The 23,615-nt window shown below is 37.5% G+C and overlaps 1 protein-coding gene across 4 annotated transcripts in view; it reads right to left on the bottom strand.

Moving 5' to 3' along the window:
• Positions 1–23,615, bottom strand: part of LOC121374175 (LIM and calponin homology domains-containing protein 1-like) — a 190,846-nt gene that overhangs the window by 146,764 nt on the left and 20,467 nt on the right. For all 4 annotated transcript variants that reach the window (XM_041501150.1, XM_041501148.1, XM_041501152.1 and 1 more), the window contains exons 2-3: positions 15,499–15,572; positions 13,694–13,763 (exon numbers count right to left, since the gene is read on the bottom strand). In XM_041501150.1, coding sequence (XP_041357084.1) covers positions 13,694–13,763; positions 15,499–15,572 — 144 coding nt within the window. The remainder of the gene's footprint in view (positions 1–13,693; positions 13,764–15,498; positions 15,573–23,615) is intronic.

Here is a 23,615-nt window from a genome sequence, read left to right as displayed (position 1 = left end):
GGCGAGATATGACTTTTATTTCTCTTTAGTGACAAAAATGATACCATAGTTGATGGGAAAATAATTGCCTTCATGTAATACACCTTAGTATACTTTTGAATACTGTGGGCAGCGTATCTGCCAGAAAGAAATGTTTGGGTATGGCACTATGGAATTGAATGCAACCACAGTCAACAGGGTGTATGGAGGACCAGCCTCCCCCCAGAAAGAAAATGGGTTATGTTTAGGGTTAGAGTCAAGAAAATCATACAGTAATGATAAAGAGTAATTAATTTTGTCAAAAGGTTAACTTTAAAAAAAAAAAAAAAACATCTGCAAGAAATTATGGTTATGGCCCCATACCCATTTTACCCTCCCGCAGAAACCTGGGGCCTAATTCACAAAGCTATCTTAGGCTCTGTTAGACAACAAAGCATCCTCTTTGCAAGTCTTTTAGCATTGCACTGCGAGATCGCAAAGTTGCGAGAGTTTAGTGAATTAGGCCCCTGTGGTAGGTACCTTTTTTTAAGTGTACCTCTCTTTACACAAGTGCTGCATCTGTCCTTGGTACTACATGTCCAGCTAACAAGAGAGGACCACCCACATTATGGCATTAGCAATTAAAATCATCACACCTACCTGTCACACACACAAACACAGTGCTTCAGTCTCTGTCCTGCTGCTATTCATAAAGAACATGTTGATTATTTAAGCCGTCATATTTATCGCACTGTTATAAAATATAAAACCACTCACACAGAAGTCAAGATTCATACAGTCCTGAGATTATAACACCTAGCACAGAGTTCTGTCATGCTCACAAAACACCAATATACTGGGTAGGTTTGTTCCAGTTTAATATCTGTTTAAATCACACATCAAGTACAAAAATAATTTTACAATTGTACTTATATCAATAAAAAAAAATCTGAATTTGTACACTTCCATGTACACTGGCTTACGTTAGACACTGTCTCCATCCAAAGTAGACATGCCTGAACCTTAACTAAATATGGGAATGTTACAGGAACATTTCTGAGTTTGCTGCAATTTGTAAGATGTTATCGACTAACAGAGACTTTTTAATGAATGTAATTACATATCAAATATATTTTTCTGCATAAAATATTAGTGGCTGTATATTAAACGTCTTTCTGATCGTTTTGATATGTGTACTAGGTTAAATTTCATTTTATTTCCTAAAAAAGATTTTTTCGTGCGTACGAAATTATTTGAAGACAAAATCCAGTTTGGGCTTCTTACAAATATTAAGACGACCAGAAACACATTCAATATACCAACACTGATATTCTAAACAAGAAAATATATTTAATATGTAAGTTTAATCGTAGAAATATTTTGTTAGTCGGAAACATCTTACAATGCGTAAAATTCGGGAATGTCCCTTTAAAGAGCATCCATACAGCAATGTATTTGTATTTTTAAGGGGGCAGGACATAGCCCAGTGGTAATTGCCTGGGGCCTAATTCACAAAGGTCTCTTAGGCTCTGCTAGACTACAAAGCATCCTCTTTGCAAGTCTTTTAGTATTGCACTGCGAGATCGCAAAGTTGCGAGAGTTTAGTGAATTAGGCCCCAGCTTTCATTTGGTGTGTAACCAATTTAGGATCTAGGATGGACACCACTTATTTTAACTATGCTGACTGCTGTTAAGTGATGAAAACTTAAAGTTTGTTTTGTTAAACAACATCACTAGAGCACATTGATATTAATCATCGGCCATTGGATGTCAAACATTTGGTAATTTGGACATATGGTCTTAGAGAGAAAATCCGCTACATTTTTCCATTAGTATCAAGGGATCTTTTATATGTAACATCCCAGACAGGATAGCACATACCGCAGCCTTTGATATACCAGTCATGGTGCACTGGCTGGAACCAAAATAACCCAATGAGCCCACTGACGGGCACCGATCCCAAACTAACCGTGCAACAACCGAGTGCTTTCCCACTGGCCTGTATCCCGCCCATTAAGTGATAACATCTAATGATTACTGATTGGCTGGTGTTAAATAATGACATCTGATCTATAATATAATAGTTAATACCATTTTAACACTTTCTTATCATTCTGACTGCTTCATCTCTTTTGATTTGTATACTGCCAACAACCTTCTTTGTACTTTCCCTATACCACACTTCGCAAGGATCTATTTGCACTCGGAATCAGTTGACTACTACACACACACCGTGCTAAATATTATGTACAAAGATGAATTCCATAAATATAACCGTAATGGAATCCACTATTTTTACTTAACATAAAAATTACTATCTTCATGGTGATTATTTAGGGGTTTTTTTTTTGGGGGGGGGGGGGGGGGGAGCCCAGTGTAAAGCCATCATATATACCCCATCCAAAACCTTCCTGTACATAGCATGGGTTACATTTAGAAAATATGTTTCTAAATTTTCATTATTATTCATACTTATCTAGTACTAGCACAACAACAATGCTATACGACCCAGAGTCATAACCTACACTGCAGGGTTGTATAGCATTGTTGTTGTGCTAGTACTAGGTAAGCATGAATAACACTACTAGTATTATATAACACTGACTGCCGAGCCTGTCAGACTTAGAGTCACGAACTCCTAGATCATCACAAATAAAAACATTCAGATCTGATTTCAGATAGCATACTCTTTGTCTTGTCCTGTAACATGCACATACCTGGTAACTATTTTCACCTCAAATTAACATGCCAGCATTAATACATTTAAAGCATGTCTAGGTTAATACATTTCTCAGGTAACAAGCTCTTATTTCCACATTCTGTATACATGTAGCTGTTAATTATGCATATACATGTATGTCTGGTGTCGCCAGGTTTCTTGTCTGTGTGTATACAAAACAGTGAAAGAAAGAAAGAAAGAAATGTTTTATTTAACGACGCATTCAACATATTTTATTTATGGTTATATGGCGTCAGACATATGATTACGGACCACACAGATACTGAGAGAGGAAACCTGGTGTCACCACTTCATGGGCTACTCTTTTCGATTAACAGCAAGGGTTCCTTTATATGCACCATCCCACAGACAGGGTAGTACATACCACGGCCTTTGATATACCTGTCATGGTGCACTGGCTGGAACGAGAAATAGCCCAACTGGCTCCCACCGACGGGGATCGATCCCAGACCGACAACGCATCAAGCGAATGCTTTACCACCGGGCTATGTCCGGCCCCACAAAACAGTGAAGTCAGATCACTTGTAACTGTACAAGCTGAGGCATAACTTTGATCTCAATGCAACACCTTCAATGTCTATTGACTGTCAATTTAGGGGTTTTCTTGACGGGATGCAACCCATCTCGTCCCTACAAGCTGTGCGCCCTAACAGTGAAGTCAGATCACTTGTAACTGTACAAGCTGAGGCATAACTTTGATCTCAATGCAACACCTTCAATGTCTATTGACTGTCAATTTAGGGGTTTTCTTGACGGGACGCAACCCATCTCATCCCGACAAGCTGTGCACCCTAACAGCCTTAACGAGGCCACTCACGTGGACATATAGATCGGACTTTAAATAAACTTTTAGACCTTCGTTCAAAAGTTTATGTCGAAATTACTCCTTTTTTTAAAAATATTATTAAATAGTCCGATCCTCTCAGGCCCCAGGACGGACATGCTCGAAACTCTAGTGGTATATGAGCATGTAAAAATTACTTGCACTCGCATTCAATGCAACTGTCATAGTATATATATATATATATATATATATATAATGTGTGTCTGTTTGGACATACGTTCTGCTGCACATAATATGCAAGAATACAAGGTACTCAAGAATATTTATTTTAAGTAAAAACTAACTTCAAGGCCCCTCCCCCCACAAACCCCCCACCCCCAAACTTTGAGGCCCAAAACACACTTAAAGCTGGGTCTAGATCTGGATCTGGAGAGTGTAGTACCAGTTGAAAAAGAAAAGCACTGAACTGAATGTGACAATACATACCAAGTCTGGGCTGCATTGTGCCAACTACAGATCTGCATGGGCCCCATTTTACAAAGCGATCTTAGCGCTAAGATCACCTTAAATGCATACAGTCGCTATGCATTTGAGGTGATCCTAGCGCTGAGTTTGTTTCGTAAAACAGGTGAGCCTAACCCTAACCCTAACCCAGAATTTCTATTGCAATGAAATTACACTGCAACCAGAATCATATATATATATATCTCTGTTTACACAATCAGTCCAGTAGGCGACAGCACCTCAATCACACTGAATAAACTGCAGTTTGTATGCATTCCTTACGTTATTAATCATACTGCGAGAGGTTATTTTTTCTTTCTTTTTTGTTTACATTCCTTTAACAGTGAACAAGCACACAAATGAATAATACACTAAAATGCACATAAAGGACAACTGTTTACCATGCATGATTGGGCAAGCACTAACTGTTGTGTATGTAACACACATGATATGTCAGTTCCTTTTTTTTCAAAGATGAATCTATATTAAACTTGTTCTATATATATATATTCAGAACAGTAAAACTGTGTTTACAACCTCATTAATGGCAGGCAAATGCCTGTATGCATTAAGTAGAAGTTTAAATGCATTCTTTAGTTTATAGCATGGTACTTTATGATTCATTAACTTCTCACTACCACCACAGTGCATTTGATATGACAAAATTTGCTGGTTTAGATAGAAGCTGAGCACCAGATTACAGACCGATTTTAAATCCAATTTCAAACTCAAATGTCAGTCCCATTTGAACTGTCTGCTTTAGGCTGCACACCAGCATGCAATCTCTTTATTTTTTTACATATGTTCTACATAATTTTATCCCAGCGTCAGTTGTATAATGATTAAGCTATAAGACTTAAAGGCATACTGTCACAGACCACTGACCTATTTAATGGTTTAACAAAGTATTACCTGAACAAAAATAATTTGATTTGACCCTAAATGTACTTTATTCAACCATCTTCATAACCACCATACTCCATTTATTAATGACATTTTGTAAAAATAATAGAATTATGGCAATGATCCATAATTCAAAAACTAAAATTACCGAGAGGGATGACATGGATTTCACTCCATCATGGTTCAGTTAAGGTGATGCGATAGCTAGATTTGGTTTCCAACAATTAATGTACATGTAATTTTTATTTATTATCCATTTTTAAAGAAATATAAGGTCCTTAAATCCATGACAGTATGCCTTTAAGGCCTGAAGTACTGGGTTTAAATCACGGTACCACCCAGGGCAAGTTTTATTGACTCAATAGGGAGGTGTAAGACCGCTATACAGACTTCTCTTCAGTAACCATGGTTGTAGGATGTGGAATTTAGGGGTGGGGAGTAAAACGGGTATGACGCCACACTCAAATGTTTTGCAGATTTTATTTTTTAAGTTGAACTTTTGACAAAATTAATGACTTTTCATTACTGTATGATTTTCTTAACCCTAACTCATTTTCTTTTTGGGACCATACCCCCTATAGACTGCAGTTGTATTCAGCACACACATTGTAAATATTCAATTTCATGGCACCATACCCAAACATTTGTTTCTGGCAGAAAGACTGGATGGGGAATTTGGGGTGGAGGTATGTGAACAAACACTCTAAAATTAACAGAATTATATATTTTTGTTTTCATCTAGAACCATGGAAATGTGTTATATTTTAACATCTAAGGTGTGCACCCTCTCCATCAAACTGTACCTAAATATGAAATATCCTCTAAACCTACATGTACACACACACACACACACACACACACACACACATACATACACACACATACACACACATACACACACACATGCACAGACACACACACACAGACCCACACACACAGACCCACGCACACACGCACGCGCGCACACACACACACAGACACACACACACAGACACAGACACACGTACACACACACACTCACACGTACACACACACTCACACACACACACACACACACACACACACTCACACACACTCACACACACACACTCACACTCACACACACAATGAAACTCCTCTAAACCGGACACCCTCGGGACGAAGTATAATATTCTGTTATCAGAGGTATCCGGTTAATGGAGAGGTTCTCTTCTGTACTGATATTTAAAAAGGGATCGTAAAAAACGCCCGGTTTTGAGATAATTCTGCTTTACAGAGAGACCGTTTTCCAGAGGTTACAGTGTTTATACCGGTATATATATACAAAGGGATCAAAGGTGACTATAGAGATGTTATCACTAAAACTATTTTACTTGCTCTGCTCACGTAAATCAAAGAAGCATCTATTTCAGGATCCACCCTGAGGGCATTACAGTAACTGCTAACAACTAATCATTAACCCAAATTGCTGTGTGTCCACGATAGAACCTTAATTGACTATAAGATCAGAGCCCTCAAAAGTACCCGGTCTCCAGCGGCAAATCGCCACCTGAAACAGCTTTTGCCACCGCCTACTTTTCGTAGTGACTGATTTGCGCTAATAGAGGCCATGAGAATGCATCTCAGAGGTTCGATTTTTCAAATGTTTCTTGGGGAGGGCCCCCAGATCCCCCGCTTTGCCCCCTGCTATCATCACTATTGTAGCCTGCTACTTCTTAAACTATCGAGGGCGCTGTAAGATAAAGTTAAAATGAAAAGAAATGTACCGTACTATCACTGTTTATAAAATAATAGAAACATTGCAAGACTATATGATGCAATATAACATGCTAAATATTTATATAGGTTGATGCCCTACAGGTAAAAGTTAAGCCAAAGCACCTTTAAAAAAAAAAATACAGATAAAATTTGTTTTCATATTTGCTGCCATTCGCAAATGGGACGGGACGAGCCCAGTGGTAGAGTGCTCTCTTGATGCGCAGTTTGTTTTGGGTAGTTAGAAAGAGGAGTTTGTTAAATTGTTCACCCACTCTGGATGAGGGGACGGGGATGGGGGGGTGGGGGGGGCTCAAAAGCGAAAACGGGACAATGGTTTAGGATCAAACTTGACAAAACAGGGTAGGTCATGCAGCTTAAAAAACAAACAAATTATGAATTTATTTTTGAAACTTCATTCACCTGTACAGGTCGAGATAAATTTTCACTAAATAATATTAATAGTAATAATACTAAAAAAGAATTTTAAAAATAAAATTTGTATACTCACGTACATAAAAAAAAAAGGAGAAGAAAAGAGGTCAGTCGGTTTTTGGGGTGGGGTTTTTTAGGTACTATAAGGGTTGGGTTCCTTGAAACATTGTTTTTCAGCCGTATATAAAGTGTATTGTAATTGATCAGAAGTTTGAGCTAGTGCTTTATTTTAGTGGGCTAGTGGAGTTTACAAAAATTACACATTGGCTATTGGTTGTCACAAAAGGTCCGTCAGTCCATGGCTTAGTCACTCCACCACCGAGACCAGCCATACATACATGTAATCCATGTGTAAATTCAGGGATGCACACTGCCTATAACCAAACTTAGCAAATGACTAATTGTAATACAAAGTGGCTACAATATTTAGTATTTGGCTAATGACATTTTGTTTCAATTAGCCACTTTTAATTATCTTTAAGGACATGCTCTACATAATTAAAGTAAAAACAAAACATATTCCAAACCCTGACACTATCATAACATATTTCTGGGGCAATAAACTATGTATTAAAAAAAAACCCACACAAAAAAACCACACACACACACACCAAAAGTGAATACTATTTATTTAAAAAAAAAAAAAAAAAAAAAAAAAAATATATATATATATATATATACTCTTCAAAAGAAGAAACGCAAAACCACATTGTCGTAACATTTGGAGAATTGATTTAATTATTGAATGGTGAGTCTGATAATTACCAAATGTTGCAGGATTGTTCACAATTCACTCTAGTCCATTGTGAGTAAGTGATAGGACACACCACCAAGGTCAAGGTCATCTGGAGTCAATACCGGGTGTGGCCTCCGCGTGTGTTGACAACTGCCTGGCACCGCCTGCCCATTGAAGCAACCAGAGTACGGATGACGTCCCGGGGGATGGTGGCCCACTCGGCCTGCAAGGCTGCTGCCAGCTCGGGCAGGGTCTGGGGCTGTGGTTGTCGCTGTCGGAGGCGTCGGTCCAATCGTCCCATAGATGCTCAATTGGGTTTCAAATCCGGAGATATCGATGGCCAAGGAAGGACATTAATGTTGTTGTTCTGTAGGAAAGCCGTTGTGAGACGTGCTGTGTGAGGCCTGGCATTGTCATGTTGGAACACTGCGTTGGCGTTGGCCATAACTGGAACGATGTGTGGCCGGAGGATCTGGTCAATGTAGCCCTGTGCATTCAGGTTGCCCTGCACGTGGACCAGATCAGTTCTGCCAGTGTGTGAGATGGCTGCCCACACCATGACACTACCCCCGCCGAATCTGTCCACTTCCTGCACGCAGTTTGCCGCATAACGTTCACCACGACGCCTATACACGCGACATCTTCCATCATGACGTCGGAGCAGAAATCGGGACTCGTCACTGAACCACACCTGTCTCCATCGCAGTTGAGGCCATTGTCGATGAATCTGGCACCACTGCAGTCGGAGTCGACGGTGTTGTGGTGTTAAGATGACACCTCGAACTGGACGTCTGGCACGAATTCCTACCTCACGTAGGCGGTTCCGTACGGTCTGGTCGGATATCCTGTGCAAACCTGGTATTGCTGCGGCTGTGGAGGTGGCAGTAGTCAATCGTTCCCGAAGGTGGCGTACCCGGATGTAGCGGTCCTGCCCGGGGGTAGTGACCCGTGGTCGACCGGATCTAGGGAGGTCACGTGTTGATCCATGTTGCTGGTAACGGTCCCACAGTCTGGAGATGGTGCTTGGGGACACATGTCGGTGTTCATGTTGCACGTGCAGACAACGCACGTGCAGTGGTGACATGGTTTGCACGTGGCTGCGTTTTTGCGAATATTCACATTTTGGAACTTTATTGTACAGTAGCTGCGTTTTATCGAATGTAACCGTGGGAATGTGTTTGGGACATGCAATGACCTTATATTCACAAAGCATGAACCGGTAGGAAACATAAAATCGGAGTTATAACCCATTTGTACCCTTTTGCGTTTCTTTTTTTGAAGAGTATATATATATTTTTTTTTATTCCTAATATATGATATTGACGATACCGAAATACATGAGGGTAATAATCTCTTTATCATATAAGCTCAAGCTTAATACAGCGTGTTTTTGTAAACTGTACATGCAACTTTAATTCCAGTCTGCCATTACTAGATATTCAAATGACGTAAGAATATGTGGCGCAGTGTATTTTGAATGGAAATGACGTCAAACTTGAATGACATCATTTTGGATGTCCTTACATCAAAATAAAGTTATGCCTAATGTTTTTTGTTTTCTGAACGCTGAACAGCTTTCAGTGTCAAATTGCCATTGAAATGTTTTTATTTGATGACTATGAATGCATACGTCAATCATGGAGTGTCACCCAAGTACGTTTGCTTAAATGTCAATAAACCTAGTGCCGAGACCTCGACTAATTTACATCTAATTTGCAAAGTTATCAAGTTCTTAAAGTATGTGATCTGAAAAATATCACATACTCTAATTGCATTGAAAATGTAAGATATTATATGATAAATTATATATATATATATATATATATATATATTTATAGACCAATGTTAACTCATCTTCAATTATCTTTTAATCCTGAAACTTTTTACCTTTTGCGAGTTTCTATTGAGTTTCCTCTTCTTCTTTGTTTGTCAAATAAGAAGTTAAATAAATAATTTTGTATTTAATATAATATTATAACTATTTATTTCACATATTACGCAACAGCCTTTCATGATTATTTCTTTTTAACATACATAATATGTACTTCATTATTTTTTTAATTTACTAGGTAGTTCATTCGTTCATCATTAAGAGAAACGAAAGCCCACTGTTGCGATATGTGTGAATTAGTCAGTAACAGACTACCGACTTGTTATTAAATTATTGAAAATCGTTCAGATTAGATATAATTTCTATTTCAGTGCAATAGATCTGACCTTTAGTGTCCAAGTTCATGATACTTTTTATAAAATGTTGTGCTCTTTTTTTTTTTTTTTTTATCTTTTAAAACTTTTTTTTTTTTAATAAATGTTTATTGCCCCAGAAAAACAATAGATAATGTCAGGGTTGAGGCCCCGAATCATTACGGTACATATCAATTATACACAGAATATACCATAGGAGTAAGGAGAGAAAGGAAAGAAAGCTGAAATAATTATTTCCTCCAAACCAGCAACATTGTAAAACAAACAACCATAGTCTTTTTTTTTTTATAAAAACAAAGGCTGGCTGTTTAGATTTCAAAAATCTTAACCAACATTCCCAGTTTTCGTTGAATTCTTTATGATTTTTCTAATAATAGCTTATCTTCAATATAATGTTTGAAGCCAGTTTTAATGAGTGTGGTGTTCTTCAATTTTGTTTTGTAAATATAATACTTTACATTTATAATTAACCAATTTACGAAATTGTTTTTCTTATTTATATCACCAAATAAAATCATAGTTTTGTCAAACTGGAAGTCTTCACCTGTTTGTTGCAACCATGGTTCTATAAGATTCCAGAGTTCAACGACTTTGTGGCAAACATAAAACAAGTGATCCGATGTTTCTGGCTGGCGATGACAGAAATTGCAGAGATTTGAATCAACATATTGTATTTTATATAAGAAAGTATTCGTTGCTGTAATTCTATGTAGGATTTGGTATTGGAACCATAACAGTGTTGGGTCTTTTAAAATCTTAAATGGTATTAATATTAAATATGTATGGAAACTAAAGAAAACAAAACTAAAAAACCAAACAAAATCCAGTGTGAGCTGAGATAATACTGCATGGTTACAATGGTTGAAATATCTGGCATAGATATGCTATAACACGTACGTACGGATGGGTGGTGGGTAAGTGTGTGGCATACCAGTATATTTTATGACTTGTTGCTTGTCAGACCGCTGTTTGCAGGACAAAAGAGATAGAATCAGATCTGGTTCTTGTTGTAGTGAGTCCTATGACCCATAACTTCTTGACAAATATCTTACGATATACTGTTTAAGAAGACAGTGTAACAGTATATTACTTTTGTTAGGCAGAGGAATTATGTATAAAGAACTGACTGTTATTTGTATCTGATCAGTTATGATAAACTACATCACAGAAAAACAGATATACAATTTACCTATCTATAGGAGTTTTAACGATTCTTTGGAGGGGGGTGGGGGGGGTGAGGGGGTGGCGGGACGTAGCCCAGTGGTAAAGCACTCACTTGATGCACAGTCGGTTTGGGATCGATCCTCATCAATGGGCACATTAGGCTATTTCTTGTTCCAGCCAGTGAACCATGACTGATATATCAACAGCCATGGTATGTGCTGTCTTGTCTATGGGATGGTGTATATAAAAGATCCTTTGCTACTAATGGGAAAATGTAGTGGGTTTCCTCTTTAAGACTATATGTCAAAATTACCAAATGTTTGACATTCAATAGCTGATGATTAATAAATCAATGTGCTCTAGTGGTGTTGTTAAACAAAACTTTGGAGGTTTAATGCTACTATACCAATTTGACTCTCACTAGCCACTCACAGGGGTCAAATTTTACGCTATTCCGCTATTCCACAAATAGTAAATTTTGAAACGAAATAGTAAAACAATTCTTCCAATATTCTGTCATGAAAGTGAAAATAAAGCACGGAATCCCAAAAATCACCTGCGACTATTCCACTTACTCTTTTTCTTCAGCTACATTTTTCTGCAGAACAAATCCTCATGCTACTTAGACTTTTCTCATGCACTTACCGGTACAAAATAAAGTCTTTTTGATCGAGACTAATGTTTGGAGTGAGTTCGTTTGTAATTCCAGCTAGTATGCAGCATAGACTGGTATATAAACAATTGTTCATTACGCAATATTGTACAGGGTGACGTAGCATAGTCAGGAAAACTAGTGGTACATTAATAATTGAAGGGATAGTTCATTTTTAGACGGAATAGTGTTTTTTGAAATTCACTATTCCTTTGGGATAGTGGTAAAAAAATTGAATTTCAACCCCTGACTCACCATTAATCCCTGTCCTGGACAGACAGCCCAGTAGTGAATTGTATAATTTAAGTTACCATTGTTTACAGATTCAAAACTCTTGCTGTAAATATCAGTATATTGTTATATATTAGAGACAAAATGTGACGGACATATTAGAGACTCAGCCTTATGTGACTTTTACTAACAGAAAGCACTGCTTTTTAAAAAGTGCAAACTGCCAGATTTTGTTGTGCTATAAATGAATAACCTATCAATCAATTAGATGAATGTGCTGAAATGCAACAATGTTTAGTACTAAATGAAACCTCTTTAGGCAATCCAAAGTAGGACAAAAGTCACCATGACAAATATCCTAACAGTACAGTGTTGTGTTAACACATTACCATCAAATGTCCTTTTTTTACTCCATCCATAACTGTTTTGATATTACATATTCAGTAGACAACTATGTCAAAGCTAAAGTATTACTTTGTATGTATATTTATATAACAAGAGAGTTTATTTTGCATATGTAAACTATGAAGTATAATTATTTGACATTTCATTAAAACAAATTTTATCAGGGACTTTGCTTCCAAAATGTTGAGAGGGGATTACTGTAGCCCCTTCCAAAGTTGTGAATGAAGGAAATGTTTTATTTAATGATGCACTCAACACATTTTATTTACGGTTATATGGTGTCAAACATATGATTACGGACAACACAGATATTGCGAGAGGAAACCTGCTGTCGCCACTTCATAGGCTACTCTTTTCGTAAATTGTTTGGGAACAAATGTACATCAATGTTATTCTGTTCATTACACTAGAATTCACACCTTCCTACACTGACAGAGCAAATTAGAAACAAATGTGCATCCGACATCTGAAAACACCTCTTTACAATGACATTACATAATCACAGATGACGTAGCACGTTGGCAGTACATACACAGCCACTTGTCATCTTTGATCTTGTTGCGAGCCGCCAGTGTCACATGATGTCCAAGTTACCAATGTCCACTAAATCTGTAGACATGTATTGCTTTTAAAAATAAGCTGTTAGTCATTTAATTAAAGGCTTAACTTCGAAGAATCAAATCTTCTATTTTTATGACATTTTGTAAACAAAGTAGGTACCAATCATAGATGTCTTTAACCACGGAATGATTAGATTAACAGTGAATGCGCCTTGATTAATATTTTTAAAAACCCATATTTATATGTACGTGTATTTGTTGTTTTTAATAATAATTGCAATGCATTAATTATTTAAATGCTATTTAGTCTTCTGTTCCTATTAATCAGTATTTTTTCTTACGTCATTTTGGCAAAGGCGATAACTCATGACAAATTCGCTATAACAGCAATTTTGATATAACGACAAAGTGACCCAGGGACGAATGTGGTCATTGTAACGAAGGAAGGAAGGAAATGTTTTATTTAACGACGCACGCAACTCGTTGTAACGAGATCTGACTGTATATACTTATGTACATGAAAAAATATTTCTTTATTGTATTCTTTACTTCTTGCAATTTTAATATGATTTGAATACCTAGGTTTATAATATAATGTGTGTGCATGTATTAGTAGCTTGAAAAAAATAAAAACTGCCATTTCATCAAGAATCATTTATGAAAAAGTGCTATGGATACATACCAGGCCTGCAATGGGAGTTGGCAGTTTGTTGATTCGCTTCACTGACCCAGGCTTGATATTGTTTAAAAGTCTGCAATTCAGAAATACATTCATTAGATCATGCTTATTTCCTAAAATTCCATACTTCAGTAACAAAAGTTACTCAGTAATGAACAAAAAAGTCCTTAAAGAATGAGTACTTAAAATTTACTAATAAGACTGAGTTTGTGTGGGTCTACATGCTGAAATAAAATTGAATATTCTAAAACTAAACTTATACAGGTCATTTTATAGGTTTAAATCTGTTTTTACAATATAACTTTTATCTGAACATGTAATGGCGGTGGTATATGCTGTCCTGTCTAGGACAAAATGCACATAAAAGATCACATGCTGCTATATCGTAAGAGTAGCATATGGTGAATTTTCTCTCACTCTCTTAATGAAGTGTCAAAATGACCAGGGTTTTTTTTGGGGGGGTGTGTACATTGAGCACATCATCAGTCATTGGATGTCAAACATTTGGTAATTTTGATGTATAGTCTTAGACAGGAAACCTGCCACATTTTTCTATCAGCAGCTAGGGATCTCTTATATGCATCATCTCACAGACAGGATGGTACATACCACGGCCTTTGACATACCAGTTGTGGTACACTGGCTATTAGAGCCGTTTTTGATAACTGAAATCATACTATACTTTATTTTATTGTTTAGATTATTCATATCCATACATTCGAAGTGTTTTGGTCATCCTGGTGTTTTCAATATTACAAAATGCATTTCTCATCTTTTTAAAAACGCACGTGCGTCTGAGAAGTAACAGTTATGGAGTAGAGTTTTAGTCTATTTTTAGAGGGTATTTTACCATTTCAAAGTCACAGACTCATGTTTCACTCAGTTGTAACTTTATCCAAATGTGTTACAGGTTTGTAGATTAACTAAACTTAGTGTTAATTTTCACGCGTTGAAACTAGGGTATGTACCTTTAAACATCGGTACAGAACATAAACGAGAAAGTATTAGTAAAAAGGTTGGAGTTAGCTCAATGAGTAGAGTACTGGCCTGAGGTTTAGGATCAAACCTCATCAGCAGACACATTGGATTTTGTCTCAACTAGTGCCCCATGACTTGTGTATCAAATGCTATGGTATGTGCTGTCCTGTATGTGGGGAAAGTGCATATAAAAGATTCCCTATGCTGCTAATGGACAAAATGTAATGGGTTTTCTCTGAAGACTACATGAACGAATTACCAAATGTTTGACATCTGATAGCCAGTGATTAGTTAACCAATATGCTCTAATGATATTGGTAAAACAAAGTTTAACTTTTAAAAATCAGAGACCTTATAGCTAAGTTGAAAAAGTGCTGAGGTATCAACACACAAATGGGTGGGATTTATCTCAGTCAGTTGAGTGCTTGCTTAAGGTGTTTGTATCGCAGGATCGAACCACCTCGGTGGATCCATTAAACTGATTGAGTTTTTTCTCATTCCAACCAGTGTACCACAACTGGTCAACGGCCGTTGTAAGTGCTTTCCTGTCTGTGGGAAAGTGCATATAAAAGATCTCTTGCTGCAAATGAAAAAATATAGTGGGTTTCCTCTGATAACTGTCAGCATTATCAAATGTTTGATATCCAATAGCCGATGATCATTTAACCATTGTGCTCTAGTGATGTTGTTAAACAAAACAAACTTCACTTTTTTGACTGACTGACTGACTAGCTGATTGATACGATTGAACAAAGGAACAAAACAAAATTATTGGTTTTAGTTGTCAAATTTTTTGGATGACAGTTCAATACATTGTGTGGCATACTTACTCGCAAAGTAAAATTCCATTTTCCAGCGACTTTCTTGGATCATCCGGATACTGAAACTCTTTCTTTGTGACAGCCTGCAGAAAAAAAACAAGAAGAAGAAATATCAGACTAAGACTATAGACTATTTTCAAAAATACAGAAAACACATTTTACTGTTTATGCATGATGTTTGTTTTTTTCCTTTTAAAAAAGGAACAACGCATTAAATATTTGTATGCAAACTGTTGAGTATTTTTACTTTGCTTTATTGGTGTGCAGGGTTTCTGCCAGAGGGTAAAACGAGTATGGTGTCATACGCAAATGTTTAGGCAGATTTTATTTTTTCAAGTTAAATTTTTGACAAAATCAATTACTCTTGTCATTGCTGTATGATTTTCTTAACCCTAACCCTAAACTTAACCCATTTTCTTTCTGAGGGAGGCCCCCTATACTCCCTGTTGACTGCGGTTGCATTCAATTCCATAGCGTTCAATTCCATTTCTTTTTGGCAGAAACACTGGGGTGTTAATCTAGTGTTAACTCAGATGACATCCAAACATTTAGAGTTAACTCCCTTAACACTGTGAATTGGCAAATTGTCCATTTATGGCATTTGGCCTCAGACCACAATTAATTTCGCTATATGTTTCTATATAGCCTTAGTGGCTATAACAATTTTATTAATATCAGCAGGCCCGTGAAGTTTTATATGTACCTTTGCCTGCATGGGGGACACATACCCTGAAAAGGACAACCCCTGTTGTCCAGCTCTTTCTCCCAGCATATTGGTTTAAACAGACACACCCTCTAAACCAGGCCGGAGTACACCCATTTTACACAAAAAGCACTACTTTTGCATGGGCCGGAATTACCACAAACAAGTCTTCAATGTCAACAAGTTACACATGTTTACAAACTACATGCTATCCCCTGTCACTTCAGTCAAACAGTTGCCACTTCATAGCTGTCTGCCATGAAATAATCACAGTCAAACAGCAGACTACTTGTGCGGTCAAATTTCTGGATTTTGGACAACCAAATGGGAAGATAACTGTAATCTTGTGTGAAAAATAGGGAAGGGATGTAGCCAAGTGGTAAAGTGCTCGCCTGATGCATGGTCATCTAGGATCGATCCCGTTGGTGGGCCCATTGGGCTATTTCTTGTTCCAGTCAATGCACCACGACTGGTGTATCAAAGGCCATCCTGTCTGCCCAGTGGTAAAGTGCTCGCTTGATACACGGTCAGTTTGGGATCGATCCCAGTCAGTGGGCCTACTTCAGTTATTTCTCATTCCAACTAGTGCACCACGACTGGTATACCAAAGGCTGTGGTATGTGCTATCCTGTCTATGGGATGGTGCATATAAAAGATCCCTGGCTACTAATTGAAAAATGTAGCGGTTTTCTTCTCTAAAACTATATGTCAGAATTACCAAATTTTTGACATCCAATAGCTGATGATTATTTAATCAATGTGATCTAGTGGTGTCTTAAAACAACCTCTTTTTTGGAAGATGCCAGTGACTGGGGTGGCAGGATCTTTATATTAACTGACCTTTTAACTGGGGTAGGGGGAGAACAATGTGCTCTAGTGGTGTCATTAAATAGCACATTGATTTATTAATTATTTTCTATTGGACATTTAGTCTAGAGAGAAAACCTGCTATACTTTCCCATTAGCAGCAAGGGATCTTTTTATGCACTTTCACATAGGCAGGAGTGCACATAATATACATGAACTATTTAACTGGTTCCTGATGTGCTCATGTGGTTCAACACAAAGTTCTTAAACTAGTACAGACACAATTTTCTGTTTTGTCTGGCTGAATTCAGCCCAGTTAAATTATATACAAGATTTTAACTGTGTACATATTTCAGACATTTCTGCTTTAAAAGAAAATAATTAACAATGAAATGTTTGAACTATCTTGGAATACAGCATTCCAGTAAAGGTCACTTAATATCAAATGGAAATACTGTATTATCGGGATTCCTTTTCCTGGAATGTTTGATAATAAGCTATTGTGTTTTCTCAAGAGGGTGTGTCATGTGTACAGTGGGTGTTTAAGTCAAACATGATAAATCTGCCATGTGCAGTTACTCAAAGAGCAACTTTAAAAGATTATAACTCACACAGCCTTGTCAAATGAGTGCAGTAACAGCCACAAAGTGACTCAGTGCTGATGTAGGCCCATTTGTTGAAAAGTCTTTCAATGGCGTATCCAAAGGGAGGTTACTGAGAACTCGTGATCCACCCCACCCAATTGATGTTCCCTTTTTAATTAATTTTTAGGGATTTTTAAAAATTCTTCATCCACAATATACAAGCCTAAACTGCCCTAAAAGTGTATCTCTGAGCATCATTTCAAAATTTACTGGGGATAAAAGAAAGAAAGACATGTTTTATTTAACGATGCACTCAACACATTTTATTTAAGGTTATATGGCATCAGACATATGGTTAAGGACCACACAGATATTGAGAGAGGAAACCCGCTGTCGCCACTTCATGGGCTACTCTTTCCGAGCAAGAGATCTTTTATATGCACTATCCCACAAACAGGGTAGTACATACCACGGCCATTGATATACCAGTTGTCATGCACTGGCTGGGACAAGAAATAGCCCAAAACCCCTCTTTGGAGACTGGGTGGGATGTAGCCCAGTTATAAAGTGCTTGCTTGATAACGCAGTCAGTTTAAAAATTGATCCCTGTTGGTGGGCCCATTGGGCTATTTCTCATTGTAGCCAGTGCATCACGACTGGTATATAAAAAGCTGTGGTATGTCCTACCCTGTCTGTGGGATAGTGCATATAAAAGATCCCTTGCTACCAATGGAAAAATATAGCGAGTTTTCTCTGATGACTAAATTTTAGGGTTTCCTCTCTAAGACTATTTCAGAATTACCAAATGTTTAACATCCAATAGCCAATGATTAATTAACCAATATGCTCTAGCGGTGTCGTTAACAAAACAAATTTTTTTAACTTTGGAGGCTCGGCTTATTTGCAAAGTCAAATTGCCCTTTTTAGAATTTTGTGACCCCCCACCCCTTACAAAATCCTGGATCTGCCCTTGTCTTTTATATAAAAAAGCATATACATTCCATATGCATGTCCAATAAACACATATTTTAATGGCATGTTCTCTACACTAGTTTTTCTTTTCAATGGGCATGTATAATAAATGCATCTCTCTTTCTAGAGAGCGTTCAACCAATGAGGATGAAGGTCACCTCCATAAAAAAATAAATACTGGTAGTTCCCAGGCCCTGACCTGACATTTCATGTGGCCCTTGGTTAGCTCAGATATGTAAGTTGACTTGTGTGTCATGCACAACAAATGAACACTAATCTGCATCAGGCAGTACATTCTAGGGTCAGGATGTTGCTCAGTGATAGCAAGGGTGGTTCCAAAAGGAAGCACTAGGAGGTTCTGACCCTCCCCTAAAAATATTAATGTGTCCCTTTTTAAAACAATTTGTTTACAATTTTCATTTCATGACTTCCAAATTTTATACCGGCCTCGGTGGCGTCGTGGCAGGCCATCGGTCTACAGGCTGGTAGGTACTGGGTTCGGATCCCAGTCGAGGCATGGGATTTTTAATCCAGATACCGACTCCAAACCCTGAGTGAGTGCTTCGCAAGGCTCAATGGGTAGGTGTAAACCACTTGCACTGACCAGTGATCCATAACTGGTTCAACAAAGGCCATGGTTTGTGCTATCCTGCCTGTGGGAAGCGCAAATAAAAGATCCCTTGCTGCCAATCGGAAGAGTAGCCCAAAATCTGTGTGGTCCTTAACCATATGTCTGACGCCATATAACCGTAAATAAAATGTGTTGAGTGCATCGTTAAATAAAACACTTCTTTCTTTCTTTCTTTCCAAATTTTATTGAAATGCCCTTTCCAGGAGGTGCCCCCTCTAAAATATGTCCTAGGTCTATCCATCGGTAGAGGGATCATCTAAGGTGCTTAGGGTTGCAGAATCAACAGCCCTTAATCCAGTGCCCCAGACATGGAACATTAAAGGAAATGGTACATATACTGGCCTGCTATGGCATACAAAAAATACTCTTCTAGTTTTTTGTTTAGTTTTTTGTAGGAAACAGGTTTTTCTCTATGGACCAAGTGTTGAAAAAGTTCAAAGTTTGTTGTGTTTAATGACACCACTAAAGCACATTGATTTATTGGATGTCAAACATTTGGTACTTTTGACATATATAGTCTTAGAGAGGAAACCCACTACATTTTTCTATTAGTAGCAAGGGATTTTTAATATGCACCATCCCACACACAGGATAGCACATACCATGGCCTTTGATATATCAGTTGTGGTGCACTGACTGAAATGAGAAATAACCCGATGGGCCCATCGAATGGGGATTGATTCTAGACTGATCAAGCAAGTGCTTTACTACTGAGCTACGTCCTGCCCTCCATGTGTAGAAACAACCATATGGTACATACCAAATCACTGGTGTAGGAAGTAGGGGGGTGGGTGTGTGGGTGTGTACAAGGGGTGTGTGCCCCCCCCCCACTTTGTAGCAGCAGTGTGTGGGTTTTTTATATATTTACATGTGTGTGTATTGTGTGTGTGTGTGTGTGAGAGCGTGTCCCTCCACCATTTTGATAGCTTCCTATGCCCGTGCAAATAGCTCGTTTTTAAACAATGTGCTCAGGTGTTTTTGAACAAACATTCCTTTCCTTTCAAATACCCTGTACATACATGTATACTAGTATATACTCTACAGGCGACACACAGAAAACCCACAAAGATGCAGTTCCGCATTCATCTTCTTTTCATCTGCTCATCACCACAAGAATCTGGTCCACATGTAGCCATGGTGAATCCAGACATTTGAATAATGACAGTAATTACACTGTAGAACATCTGTTCAAAATTATAGGAGAAGGCTGGTTTTTCTCTCAATGAGTGGGTATGTTTAGTTTGAATGTCATCACTGTAATTAGGAACCAGTCAACCGAACAGCCACTGTATCTGATCAGCACTTTGTGAAGACTGCAAGTCATCATCAATGACGAATGAATAGACATTAAAAAAAAAAAAGAGTCACAATTGGGTGACCATGAACAATGATTAAAAACTGTCACAAATGTACTAAGTGTACTCTTTTTACTAATGTGGGCGGGATGTAGCCCAGTGGTAAAGCGCTCGCTTGATGCACGGTCTGTCTGGGATCGATCCCCATCAGTGGGCCCATTGGGCTATTTCTTGTTCAGCCAGTGCACCACGAATGGTATATCAAAGACAGTGGCATGTGCTGTCCTGACTGTGGGATGGTGCATATAAGAGATCCCTTGCTACTAATGAAAAAAATGTACCGAGTTTTATCTCTTAGACTATATGACAAAATGACCAAATGTTTGATATCGAATAGCCGATGATTAATAAATCAATGTGCTCAAGTGGTGTCGTTAAACAAAACTAACTTTTAAACTTTTTACTAACAGCATATATATGCATATACATGTACACGTATATATATATATATATAGATTTAGCTTAGTCGGTTAAGTGCTCGTTTGAGGTGTTTGCATCGCAGGATCGAACCACCTCAGTGGATCCCTTCAACTGATTGAGTTTTTAGTTGTTGCAGCCAGTGCACCACAACTGGTCAAAGGTCGCGGTATGTGTTTTCCTGTCTGTGGAAAAGTGTATATAAAAGATCCCTTTCTGCATTAGAAAGAATCTAGTGGGTTTCCTCTGAAGACTACGAGTCAGAATTACCAAATGTTTGACATCCAATAGCCGATGATTAATTAATCAATGTGCTCTAATGGTGTGTCATTAAACAAAACAAACTTAATACACAATATATGTAAATATATATACACACATACATTTTTTAATGTTGATTTTGCAAGGGATATGCTGGCATTAATCTCCTTCCCCACCCTACCACCAGCAAATAGTTTGTACACTCGTACAAATCGAATGTCTCAGAAATAAATGTCTCACCTAGCTACAATAAATGTATTCTGTGTCACACGTATTTACATCTTTAGATGTTCACCTCAATGCATGACTATTCAAAGATATAACTACAAACCATGTTTCACACCCCACCACCACTAGAAAACTAATATAGTGAAACCCTTTAAAAACAGACCCTCCATAAAGCAGAATTTCCTCAAACACCAGACATTTTTTTATAGTCTCTTTTTAAATATTGGTACCGGCCTCAGTGACACAGTGGTTAAGCCATCAGACTACAGGCTGGGAGGTATAGGGTTCACAGCCCGTTACCAGCTCCAACCCAGAGGGAGTTCTTAAAGGCTCAGTGGGTAGGTGTAAGACCACTACACCCTCTTCTCTCTTACTAACCACTAACCAACTAACCCACTGTCCAGGACACATAGCCCAGATAGCTGAGGTGTGTGCCCAGGACAGTGTGCTTGAACCTTAATTGGATATAAGCATGAAAATCAGTTGAAATGATATGAAAACTATTGGTACATAACATAACCTCTTTAAACTGGATATCTCTTATAACTGGACATTTTACTTGGTCTTGTGGATGTCTGGTTTAGAGGGGTTTCAATGTACCTATACATATACTTTGTAAAAGGTGAGATAAAAATAGACCATTATGAACAGCTCCTTATAGAACTTACTGGTACCGTTTTCCTATCTTTATTGTTAATCAGCTGAGTGACAATATTGTGGTCATCACTAAATGTGTAGATAGATTTTCATTGTCATTATCACCAAACTATACAGACATGGGCAATTTAACACATGTAAAACCTATGTGCCCTGGGGCCACTCTTTGCACCACTATAAACAGTGTATAGGTATGAAAATTAACATGAAACCCATGGTCACCAGTAGGGCCAGTTGAAGAAAAATCTTACTGGCCCTTCTCAAATTCAACTAGCACTCCAATTATCACATTGGAATTTAACTGCACAGCCAAAATCTAAACCAGTGCTTTTTGTTGAATAATAACCATGTGCTCATCGTATATACGGTAGTGTGTTTGTGTTAAAGAATTGGCATTTAACTTCATAATGAATAAAGTTAAATTTCATATAAAAACATGTTATTAAATTTTAAACCCATACAAATAAACAAATTAAAAAAGAAACCCAGCATAAATAAACATGTTTCTTTAAAAAGTACCATTAAATTATACATATTAAATCTCATTTTTAATACAGGGTAAAAGATAATGCAGTACAAACATAACAAAGATATTAAATGTAGACCTGCACATATTTTAGTAAACTAGTCTGGGAGTGGCAGTCCTCTTTGTGGCAATGCAAGAGGGATGGAATAAACTTTGTGGCGATGTAAGAGGGGTGAAATCCCCAGCAAATGATTTCCTCGGGAGTTGCTATTCTTCTGTAGACGAGGCACTAGATAAAGATCATTGGAAACATCCACTATTTTGCCAAATGCCCATTCGACTCTGCTTTGTGCAGAGATACAGCCCTGATCACGTATTACAGTTTTGTCATTCAGATTACCTTGGATGTTCCATCAATTGCTTTAAAACAAGTATCATAAAAAATTAACTCATGCAGTTTGATTGTCATTTGTAAAGATTTTTAAAAAATTTATTTACTCTGCACTTTTACCCCCAATAAAATGTTATATTTTGAGACTGTATGGGTTTAAAACTTAATAAATTAATATGTTTTTATATGTATTTATCTTTATTCATTATGTTGGCGCTGTCAAAATATAGAACATGTTCTGTGTCTTCTGCTGCCAGATCTGTAGTATGTTTTATCATATTCAATTCAGTATCAGTGTGTTTCTTTTTTAACTAGTACCATACTCGTCAGACCCTAAAATTGATGGTCGCCCAACAGATTACCTATGTTAAATTCTTAGTCGCCTGTAGTCAATAAAGGTTGCCTATGGCGACCAGGCGACTGCTAATTTTCAACACTGAATATACATAACATTTTGGTACCACTAATATGGGAAGGGATGATGTGGCTTCGGGTAGAGTGCTCAAGTTATTAAAGTTTGTTTTGTTTAAAGACACCACTAGAGCAAATTGGTTGATTAATCATTAGCTAATCATTAGCTACAGGATGTCAAATACATGTATTTGGTAATTCTGAAAGAAGAAACCAGCTGGTTTTCATTATCAGCAAGGGACC

The sequence above is a fragment of the Gigantopelta aegis genome, chromosome 6, assembly GCF_016097555.1.
Source record: "Gigantopelta aegis isolate Gae_Host chromosome 6, Gae_host_genome, whole genome shotgun sequence".
Lineage (NCBI taxonomy): Eukaryota > Metazoa > Mollusca > Gastropoda > Neomphalida > Peltospiridae > Gigantopelta > Gigantopelta aegis.
This window is presented reverse-complemented; position numbering and strand designations above follow the sequence as displayed.